Source organism: Uloborus diversus, chromosome 1, assembly GCF_026930045.1.
Source record: "Uloborus diversus isolate 005 chromosome 1, Udiv.v.3.1, whole genome shotgun sequence".
NCBI classification, from domain to species: Eukaryota; Metazoa; Arthropoda; class Arachnida; order Araneae; family Uloboridae; genus Uloborus; species Uloborus diversus.
Window position 1 is genome coordinate 230,154,412 of NC_072731.1, and position 12,552 is coordinate 230,166,963.

At 31.3% G+C, this 12,552-nt stretch overlaps 1 protein-coding gene across 1 annotated transcript in view; it reads left to right on the forward strand.

Annotated features, from left to right (window-relative positions):
* Positions 1 to 1,083: 1,083 nt before the first annotated feature.
* Positions 1,084 to 12,552, forward strand: part of LOC129225651 (kinesin heavy chain-like) — an 80,024-nt gene continuing 68,555 nt past the window's right edge. Inside the window, exon 1 of the mRNA XM_054860125.1 lies at positions 1,084 to 1,218. Within this exon, the coding sequence (XP_054716100.1) occupies positions 1,084 to 1,218 (135 nt within the window). The remainder of the gene's footprint in view (positions 1,219 to 12,552) is intronic.

Sequence of the window (12,552 nt, forward strand, 5' to 3'; positions counted from 1 at the left end):
TTCACTTATTAATTAGCATATATTTATCAGAAAATTTAATTTTATTGTTTCAATATCAATTCATTTATCCATTCAGTATTTTAGGTAGTCATTCATTTAATCGAAAATATTTGAGACATATAAAATATTTCATTGAATATTCAGATTTAAGATATTTGGTTAGAAAAATATTTTATTTTTCACATGAAAAAAAACAATAAAAATTTTCTTTCTTTTTTGAATGTGAAAATTTAATGCCAAAAAAAAAAAAAAAATGTTTAAATGCAAGTCAAATAATTAAATGCCTTGTTCTTTCTTTATGTGCCGTAATTTCCGAAACAAATTTTCAATTTGTTCAGTTTGAAAAAGTTAAGCTATCTTAACTATTTCACTTTCCTCCTCCTTCCCTACATTTTAAAACAAATTAAACAAAAATTTACTCGCATTGTTTACTGAGCACTGAATACAGAGGAAAATTTATTAGAACTTCATGGGAATGCGTTTGGATTCTTGACGTTCCGAATTTTTGAAGTCCAGATTTTTGACGTTCTACTGTATTAAAATATCTAGGAAATTTTATTACCGTTATGTGAAATAAATGATTTTCAAAAACTACACAATACAATCATTTGGCGAAATTTGTCGCAACACTTGGCGACGAAGACGGAAAGGGCATGGCAACCCAATCAGACCACCCTACGTGCGCGCGCGGAGAGGTGTGTGGTGTTAGCAGCGAGGAGTGCTTCCATATTCCCCCAAATCGTCCCCTTTCTCTTTCTCTCCGTTCCGGTCACAGAGTTTTGCAGAAAAACCAACTCTACACCACCGCTGGAAAGCTCCTAGGAATGATTTCTGTTCCTTAACATGGCTTCTGGACATTAGGTCATCTGGTATCAGAATCGGACGAGCGGCCATAGCACAGAGCGCTGGGTCGCCCTTCGAAAAAATCGAACATTTGGAAAAAATGCAACTGTATTGCGGGGAGTGAGAGCAAGGGGGGAAAAATAAAACGATCGCGTTTGATTGTGGCGTGAAATCGTGGTCTCCTTTTCACGGCAATTCCTCCTCTCAGAAGTTCGCAAGTTTTCAGATTATAATTCCACGATGAATGAGAATCCGTCAGAATGCAGCATCAAAGTCGTCTGCCGCTTCCGACCTCTCAACTCGGCGGAAGAGAAAGCTGGAAGCAAATTTATGGCAAAATTTCCCTCAGGAAGCGAAGATTGCGTTTCCGTTGGGGTAAGCATCAATCATTATCACGTCTTATCTAGAAAAAAAATGCATGAAACTACGTTTTTGAATCATTTTCATGAAAATAGTACAGATCACGTCCGACACTTTCCAATTTTGTTTATCAACTTTAATAATTTTAACATGATGATGTTGTTTTTTTATTGATTCTACATTAGTTTATGTAAAAGAAAGTATCAATGGTTTGTACACAAGTAATTTATGAAGGAATTTTAAGTATTTTGATTGCTCCGTGCAACAGAGATGGCAAATAGCAGAATGAAAAAAAAAGCCTATAAAAAATGTTTTAAAATAAAGAAAAGTTACAATTGTAGAACAAGCATAAAATGAAATACTGATTCTAAAGTTGTTGTGCTGTCTGCAATTTAAAGAAAAAAATTCTAACATTAATACACAAATGCAGCAGAGTGGTATTCAAGAGCTCAAATTGTCTATCTTCTATCAGGAAAAAAAGAATTGAACTCACATGGCTTGTTGACTTTAATTCAAAGTACCTAACTGAGCACGGAAACTATTCTTAGTATGCTTTAAAATATTGCCAGATTCTCAGTGTAATTGCTTATTTTACTTTCAAATTAGCTAACAGAACGAATAACATTTTGGGACATTAACTTTTAAGAAATCAATTTTTTCCAGGGATTTTTTCCCCTCAAGTTGAGCAGTAACTTCATTTTTTGCAAAATATATAGTACGTATAACTGATAATTTTTACTGTTGATACATTTCAGCGCAAGCTTCACATTTTAACTCATTTAACATGTTTTTTTTTAGCTGAGACGTCTAATATTAATTTTTTGTTTAATATTCCGATGCAAAATATTTTTGAACCTTTTGCGAATCACTTATTTGCAAACAATTGATACTTAATTACACATTTAAGTGTATAAATGATTAAGAAACATGATTACTTATTGGTAAGTATTGAAATTGAGAACAAATATCTCAAGTCTCTGATAGGATCTGTTCCATTTTTGCGAGAAGTTTTACATTGAATCGCAATCAGACCTTTACTGATTCGTATAATTTCCCAATGTAGAAGAAAATGCATTTCAGTTTTGTTTTGCAATTTTAAGCCATCATTTCTGGTAAAACAAGTTGTTTCCTTTCATATTTACCATCAGAAAAAATTATTAACCCCGTTAAAATGTTTGTAAAGAAAAAGATATGCAATTGCAAATGAGAAGTGCAAGAAGCTCAACCGCAAATATTGTGACGGCTATAGACATCAATCGATATTGCGATAGTATTTCTGCTTTTACATTTTACTCTTGAAGTAAAATTGCACGATTAATAACTTTCTAAACTTACATTGTGCATGACAATGAAATTAATTGTGAACTTAAATTGTGACGGCTATATACATCAATCGATATTGCGATAGTATTTCTGCTTATACATTTTACTCTTGAAGTAAAATTGCACGATTAATAACTTTCTAAACTTATATTGTGCATGACTACGGGAATAATGCATGCCCTGATGATATTTTAGTAGTTTTTAGAGCAAGAATTACAACTTGAATGTTTGAGTTATCCTTCCTCAGTTAATTCCTTATTTTTCAGTGCCACCGTTTTATTTTTCTAGCAATGAAAAAAAGAGAAAAACAATTTTCCTAGACAAAAAAAAAAGATTTTGTGAAAATTGAAAATCTTATTGAAGCAGCTTAAACTTTTTAATGAGTAAAAATTGGAGATATTTTCTTTTTATTAGCATTTAATATTCAACAATATTCGTATTTGACTATTTTATTGTCATACAAATGCGAATAAATGTGGAGTAGTTGTTTCTGTTTTAGGTGCATAATTTAATTTATATTGCATTTCATTGAGTACATTATACTATTTGTCTAGCTCAATATGGGTAACTCAGACTGCGTAATAACTTGGTTGAATCTAAGCAGTTCAAAAATGACGATTTCAAAATATTTTTAAAACTATGAATCTGAAAGCTTTTTATGGCTTACAGATTTGCCTTTTTCTTATATTTTATTCCCTTCTTCAGCATTTCAGTGCGAGACTGTTTTTGTCATAAACTTTACAATTGACGAGAAAAATATTTCAGTTTTCATATTTGATTGTAAATTTTTGTTTATGGAATACCAAGGCATACCTCAAGGAGAAGGTTTCAGAAGTTAATCTTTCTCATTGGAAAAAAAACCACTATATTTGACAACAGTTAGTTTTAGAATTTAAATTAAATTACACTGCCTTCCTTTTTCATCTTTCCTGTAACGAAACGTTAAAAATTAGTAGTGAAACGTCCATTTAAAAAAAAATCTTGTTCTTAATTTTAATTTTACTTCAACAGATTAAGGGTTGAAATTTATCTAACATAACACAGTGCAATAAAACTGAAAGGATTTTGTTGGGGGTATGTCCATAGTCAATGATACACGAAAGAAAGGAACGTAAAAAGGTTGACTATCTCTGCCCGAGGTTCAAAATTTGATTTTATTTCCTCAAACAACTTTGTATATTTCATCCAAAACCATTATAATTTGGGAGAACAAATCACAAAACGTTAAAGTGCTCAATCTAAGTAAGGAAATAAAAATTATTTTTAAGTCTGGATATCTTATCGAGCTAAAATTTTTGAATTGAGGAAGCTGTGCTAAGTATTTTTAAAATACGTAAAAATAATCGAAACATAATTTTTCACTGAACATCGTTGCAAAATTTTTTGGTCGTTTAAATTCCATCTTTTCGATCAAGAATTACGAAAGAAAATTAAATTTTCTCGTAAAGACTTTTTATATGTATGAAAGGTATCAAACTAAAGCAAAATTGCACGTACAAAACAAAAAATTGTGAATAATTCTAAATTATTTGTTCACCAAAAACAAAATGAAGCATGAAATTGGAAGAGTCCCTTAAAAAGAAGTGCGAAAAATTGGCACTGTCCCCATACTCAGCAAAATAAATTATCAGTTTTTTACTTCTCAGAAGTAGTAATTGATTTTGATCTAATTTTTCGCATAATTGTTTTCGAAGACAGAACTTTTTACGCATACTTCTTAGTTCAACTAATTTTAGGCATTTCTTTTTTATACTTTCAAGTGGAATTTTTTTTTTTACAACATTAATTTTAATACAAAACAACTTTATTAAATGATGAGCACAAAACATTGTTCACACTTATTCAAAACTGTTTCGGCACTGAAGCATCTTTAGAAGTATTTTCATCTAGGCTATAAAAATCATTGAAACTTGATTTTTGCGTTTCTGATTTTGATCATAATTGGCAGTCACAGTGTCATTTCTTTTTCAAACCAACCAAGAAATGTATTGATCCTACCGATTATGTACCGTAAAAATATCCAAGAAATCTGAATGATTTATTTAAATTAATATTTTGACATTTTATATAGTAAAAGTGTTTTATGAAAAATTGCTTTAATGACCAAAATGATAATAATAGCAAATAAATTAGTTGTCATAAACGCTCATCGCATTGACTCCCTGAATATTTTCCTTGAAAACTTTATTGTGATATTACTCTGAGTCAAAACTCTGAGTCAAACATTTTTAAAGTCGACACTATTAATGAACTCCCGTGATTTTTTTACACTAACAGCGATTGAGCAATGTTGATATATTTTATGGAATTTAATTACATTTCTTAGTCATTTTGTTGTTAATCAAATTGATAATTAATCTCATTTGACTTCAAATGGTGATTGAAAGAACATTTTTTAAAGAAAATAATCATGAATTTAATCATGTTTTCTCAAAAGAAGCAAGCAAAACTTGACGCTCTTAGATTAAGTAATAGTTGCTCTTGTGCACACAACTAACTACCACTTGAAACATTTTCCTCCAATCTGTCATATCAATGCTTTTTCTTCTTTAGCCCACTTTTCTGCTAAAGTTTTTAAAAAAATGAATAAAGACATGAAAGGTGGCTTAATGCATCGTAAAGTGTACAAAAGAAAAGTTAAAAATAAGCAAAATAATTACATAAATATCAAGCTATTAAAAATTAGAAAGCAGGGTTTTGAGCGGGTCTGCGGAGTCGGAAGAAAAATCGCCGACTCCGACTTCGACTCATTCATTTTGAAAAGTCCAACTCCCACTCCAACCTTTTTTATTTATTTATTTATTTTCAAATCCCCCCCCCCCCTCATCACAGGAAGGGGGTGAAGCCCCTGAACAGAGATTGAAACATTAATTCCTTTTTATGAAATTTTCGCGCTGTATTTTATTGTAAACCTAAGGTGCGTACAACGTTATCGAAATTCAATTTGAAAATAATATTTTCCAATAGCTGTGATTTCTAAAGTGAGATTACTTAAAAATCCCATTAAAAAAAATGGAAAAGGATGAATTTACTCTCCTTTAATGTTTACAAATAGATGTTGATCAAATCCTGTGCTTTCAATTTTTAAAAGCTGTAACTTGAGCGCAAAAAAAAACTTTTTTGCCAAGTCAAAAAACTTTTCTTGAGGGAGGGAGCCCCCCACCCCCCAGGTAACACACATTTGGTGGGTGACACCTCAACTTAATTTCAGAGTTTATAAAAATTGAAATACTTTAATTCTAAAAACTTTCCCCAATAATAAACCTTAAATTTCATCTTAAACATTTCAACGAAAATATTTCACTATATTGCGGGGAGAGGTCAAATATATGTACGCCAGGAGCAAATTTTACACAAAATGCGGCGGTATACAGCTTTGTTCGAAAAGCTTTTACTTTTCTAACATTTCTTGGCTCAATTTTTAATTTTTATTTTATTGGCAGCTTTAGAATTAACCTTAATATGAAGATCCTAGCATTAACTATAATTAATGAGTGTTGTAACCAATAAATCATGTACTGATTTTATTTTGTACTTTTTAGTGATAACCAAGCTTTCTTAGATAAAGCCTTTAGATTTAAAAAAAAAAAAACATTTATATTTCATCGGAACTTTTGGATTTGGGCCAACACTTATTTTAATTTACCAAATACCTTCAGAAGTTTCCCGACTATGGGGGAAAAAATCTAACGAAATCTACAAAATTTTAACAATTAAAAGATATGATACAAAATGAGGCCTGTTTAGGGAACAAGTGCAAAGGAAAACGTTTACTTCTCGGCTCTCGACTCCCCTCTCTCATGCATCACTTTTCCCACTTTGGAAGAAGCAAAATCACCTGCTAATTTACTTACGAAGTTCCTGTGACACTTCAGAGTTGCCTGTCTGATTTGAAATGAAATGGTATCATGTATGCTGTTCTGCAAAGCAGTCGGAGTTGGATTTTTTTTTAACTCTAGTCGTTAAAGTCAGTCATTTTCACTTCGACTACGCAGTACGGTTATTGATGTTCAATGCCTTTGAAAATTTAAATAAGGAAGTTTTCTTGGTGGTGCAAATCAATGTCGAAAAAATTCAAGCAGCTTTACTTTCTACTATTGGTACCAGTCATTGAGAAGGAATAGATGGAGAGAGTGCAACCCTACTATCCCGATACGGCAACAGTACCATGTGACCTGGGGAGCAATTTCGAGTTGACCGTAACCGCTGAAGAAGTTTTCATTAGCTGAAGCCATTCATGATAACAACCTTTAACTGTAGAAGGGAAAAATTAGATTTATAGTAATAGTGCAGTATTCTAGCACTGTAAACTGTGAGGAAAAAGCCACACCAGGAAGTCCAATAACTTTTCCCTAGCATGTACGAATGTTTTTTCCTTCTAAATGAAGAAAAATTAACATTTATATGCATTCAACGAGTACATATTCCACAGTTGCCTATAATTTTTAAATTTTTGTACTTATTTTACCTATAAAAGTTATAAAACATTGTATATCTTGAGTGCAAAAAAACATTTTAGTACCATAAAAACACTTTTTACTTAACTAGTAATTATTTTAACGGCTCTTAAGCATTTTGTTTACATTTGCTTTGTTGGCGAGTATCTTCTCGCCAAACTCCTGTGAACAGCAGATGCGCAAGAATCAAGATTTTCTATTTTTATGCTTCAATTTAAATACTAGTATGAGACTGCGTATGAAATAATTTCAAAACATTGATTACAATACATATGAATCCATAAATTTTCAGTCAATAACAGAAAACATTAAACTATTTGTACATGCCCGTCATTTCAGGGAATAAACATCAAAATACATGAAAAATGCAATTACATGATACTTTAAAATCCGGAAAGAAGTGGGGAGAGGGAGTTTGAATGATAGGCCTGTATTTGTATCCGTTATTCATTTATTTATTTATTACTATGCGGTAAAGAGTTGGAGCCAGAGTTGCTCTGATTTGTAGCCCCGACTTCATAATAACGCCGTCACGTCGTCTGAAAAATATTTAATGCCAAAAGAGCGATTGCGTGCCAAAATACGACAACTTCCCAGCCAAACAAGTCAAATGACCTGGGAAACATTGGATCCCAAGCTTATTTCACTGAGACATTTGCTATGGCTCCCTCCATTAGTATTCCTTCTCAATGGTACCAGCACGACTTATCCCGTAGTAGAAAATGAAAAGGTCATTTGATTCGCCAGTACATTAACAAATAATGGATGATGAATTTCTCGCCAATTGGCTATATTCATTTACTTGCCCATGTTACGATTCCACGTTATGATAATTCCGTAATTTATTCGTCCACATTGTGATAATTTCCTCGGAAAAATTTTCTTAAAATTGGAATATAAAAAGAACAAAATCGAATTTTCGAAAAATCGCTTCGAGGTGCACACTTCCATGGTATAAAGTAATTCTGTGCTAAATTTCATGAAAATCAGCCGAACGGTCTAGGCGCTATGCTCGTCACAGAGATCCTGACAGACAGACATGCTTTCAGCTTTATTATTAGTAAAGATAAAGATAAAGAAATCTTGTTATGGATATCATCTCATGGAATGCTCGGAAGCCTCCGGAAACATATATGACAGGTACTGGACGGCCAGAGAAAAACTGCAGTGACTTGCTAACTGATTGACCTTGTTAACTTCTTACTTCTTTTACATTTTATTCTTTTGAATTTTTATCTTTACAATTTTTCAATTTTACATTTTACATTTGTGCATCTTACCTTTTCATTTTTCTACTTGTTACACTTTGCAATTTTATAGTTTACCTTCATATTTTACCTTTTTGCGTTTTTATATTTTACCCTCTTCATGTGTGCTCAGTGCACTATGTGCATTAGTCAATGAACCCTATGCTCAAGTGCTACAGCTAAAAATAAAATTTAAAAGAACTTTCTAAATCTCATCAATTTTATAAATTTAGCTACTGTTTTCTCTGAGTTTGTTTTTACCATTTATCACGATAATATGCACGCATTAATTCATAGTTTTTTATGATGTTTACCCAATTATTGATAGTAATATGCGGAAATTTAACTCCTACCTTCTAATGCCATCGTTAAAGTTCCTTGACCTGTGTAAATAGACTTCACATTATCGTCTCTTTCCGAAACTACAAAAACAACTTCTGCACCTCCTTGTAATCGATATAAATGCGTCGCATAAGAATTTTACACGAAACTGGGAATAGAATTATGAATTTTTCATTGTGTTTCATTTTTTAGGAAAGTTACCATTAAAGTTACGGGCTATTGTGCAAAAATTTCAAATGCTATAAATTGTTTACTTTAAAGCGAAAATACAAAGATTTTCTCATATAATGTTTTGTCATCAAAAGATGTAGTGAAAAATAAACTTCGCTTACGCATTTGTAGTTTCAATTTCTACCGGATGCTTTTATGATTGAAAAAGAATGTTATACCTTAAACTCTGATAATTAAAAAAAAGTGTCTCGTAATGTGTTGAAAATAAAATGGCAAAGCATTGAATACTATTTCTGACGTGGTGGCTAATTAATCCTTAACAAGGAATAGAAATTAGTTTTTAATAAGTACAGCAAAGCCCCCCATATTGAGAGAATATAATTAAGAAAAAGTTATCAAAATATATCTTTATGGTTTATAGTGAAACAAATGTGTCGATAACCATTTTCGTGATTATTTCCTTTCTTGAACATAACAATGACTGTACTTCAGGTCTGTTTTAAATTTTCTCAACATGTGTGTCGGTTTGCTGTTTCAACTATCCTTTTGACTTCACTTGGTAATTGTAATTTGTTGTAATCCATATTGGTTAGTGCACCAGTTTCAGATTCGAAGTTAGAGCTGTTGGTTTTCTATTTATTGCTCTTGAGAGAAGCAAAGGAGCAACATCCAAATGGCTTTATAATATTACGGCAATACAAATTGGTTTTATAATATTGTAATGGCAATACCCACTGGCTTTTTAATATTATACTGGCAATAACCATTAGCTTAATTGCACAGCCTAATTTCAGCTGTTAGATATTTTTGCTCAAAACTATGCAAATTTTTGGAGTGGATCGTACCTCAAATTCATATTGATAATATTAAACAACTGCATTAACAATTACAACAAAAAATATTTCTACGCCACAAAAACCAATGTTTCAAAAATTTTAAACATCTATGCTTTTTGAAGTGTATAAAATTTATATAAATATATTTCGGCTTTCAAGATCAGAGGGGATAAGTCAGTCATACGTCATCTCGAGAGCAATGAGGATAAGCCATAAGAATACCACCATTAAGAATGGTGTCCTAATCAATGAGCACCATGTTCGAGATCCACGTTGCACAAGCTTCTACTTTGAGTTCATTCGGGGACTGATGAAGATTGAGACATGTCAGGGGAAACATTAGCCAGAACCATCCAGGATGGTCTGACCGAGAAGCCCAAAACATAATTATATTATTGAATAATAAATCTCCATTAGATGACGTTACATATCTCCTTTTCTTAGCGGAAGTTCGCATTATCAATTTTCTGATATTTTTTTCAGTTTCACTCTCTGGTTATTTCCAGAGAATGTGAAAGAGTTTAGAACAAAAATTTTTGGGCGTAAGGTACGAGCTAGTACAAAACTATTTATGCGCTCTAAGTGAACAATAAAAAATAGAAATTATCAGTATAACATAAGTCTTTCGACCTCTCATATGTCATTGAATGTGTTAATAGCACAAATTCGTCGGCAGTTGCAAGCACATAATGACATGAATTAATTGGTTAGAATGTGACTCAATCTGCTTTAGAAAAATGACACTCTACTCTTAAAATTGTACTTTCATGCTTTATTTTGAATTTTTTTCCCCATTTGGCTTCGCAATTTTTATTATTATTTTATTTTTTATTACTCCGTACATCTATCCTAACTCATATTAGTTTGAAAAAAGGAACATTACTGTATCATCCCATCTTCTTATTTCGGGAAAATTCAAAGTCGTTTTAAATATTTGCCTTACAAAATTTCCAAATGATTGACACTTTTCTGCAATTCGTTTACTGAAAAGACACTTATTCAAATAAAATGGTTTTAACTTTTTAATCACAGCACATATTAAATATATTATTGCATGTAAAAAGAGTGAAATGCATATATTTTTCATACATTAAGCACAAAATGGAGGGTTATACGTTCCTTTTCATTCTCGCAAAAACTGACTCTTACGCTAGAAATCGTCTTTGATACGAACTTTGAAACTGCTTGAAAAATGAGCGATCGTAAACACATGTTAATTTCTCAATCAGTGTTAAGGCAATAAGGGGCTATCAATTTTTATTTTCCTTAAATTTAAATGAATTTCTTTGAAATTTTCAGCATAGTTATGTGTTGCTAATACTAACTCAAATATAAAATTTCATTAAATTATTTAAATTATTTTTTCATTTAAATTTTGAGTTTATAACGCTTTTTTTTATATTGCTCCTAAAGTCTGAAACTTCATCAAAATTTAAAAAATCCAGCTAAATATGATACATAAAACAATCCAAAATAAAATGTTGGGAGTAATTTTTTAAAATGTTGTGGTAAAGATAAATAATTTTAAAAAACTTAAAACCTAGGCACTTTCTGTAAAATATGTCCATATTTTAATCAAATATAGCAAATATATTCAACACAGCTAACCAAACAAATTATTTTCAAACAAAAAACTGCTTACAATTATGTTTTCAAACAAATTGTTAACAAACCTCTTATGTACTTTCCATAAAATTTTCAGAAAATGTAAATAATAATTCAATAATTCATTAGACTGAAACAGTTTGAAATAGATTAACGCTCCAAAAATTATGTTTTGGGAAAATCAACATTTGCTGTTTTTACTGTTGCAAATTTCATTGTGAAATAAACAATTTAATTTTTAATACAAGTTCACCACAAGTTAGGTCTTATAATTTCTTTCAAATGGTGTAAAGATTAAGAATGTAAACATTATATGCAGTTTTTGCACATGCATTTTTATATGCATTCTTTAGTAAACGAAGGAGCATGACTACCAAAAAAAAAGTCATAATTTCGCCAATTTTTCACTGAATCATTTTTTTTTTAATATTCAGCCGAAAGCCCTTTGTAACCTTAAACTATATTTACCAAATGTGAAATTTAAATCACATGCAATAAAGAGTTACGCACCAGAAAAACATTTCAGCTACTCAATATATAGTTGATTCAACCTAAAACCCATTCTTAACTACTCTCGGTGATAAGACAAAGATGTAATATTGCTCTTCTTATTAAAAGTAAAAACTACTGCTCCAATTGATCTTAATCCGCAAACCAATTTGCCCCCAAACACATTTAATCACCCTCGAGGTCCCCTCTGCCCTTGAAATGAACACTATCTGTCTCTCCTCAAATCGAGCACACCAAGTTCAGACTGCAGAATATCGACCACTTCTTCCTGTCACGGAGAGGGAGGAGGAGCGTATATTGATTTTTCTCCCTCCTCTTTCTAATTCCATGTGTCTCTCATTCTTATTCCAAGAAAGCTGGACCGTTTTGATGTGGAGTCAACATTTTGGGGAGGCGGCTACGCTTCTAATGATTGAGTTTCGCTTGGAAGAATTTTTTAAACTGAAGTGAAGAGGGTATTTCGTTGTCATGCTTTGAAGAATTATTGACAAAGGAGATTTAACTTTTCTTGATTGTTATTTGAGAATATTTAAATTCCGCTAGAAACTAAGTTTACTTTGTTGAAAGGTATTTTTGCGATGAGCAGAATTTGGTTGTACTGCGCAAACTATGTTAGAAGGCAAAAACAGAACATATTGAACGATAAAAAAATTTTAAATAAATTATTATTCTTCTCCAATACTTAAAAATTGATCTTTTTAATATGATGTAGTAAAATGAAGTTTATAATTTTGAAAGTAAAAACTTTAAAGAGGTAGGAATTCAAGAACAAACTAAGGATAAGAGTTCAGATTTCGAGACGCAAAATTCCGTTCAAACTATGAAAATACGTTCAAGATAAAACATTTTTTTACATTA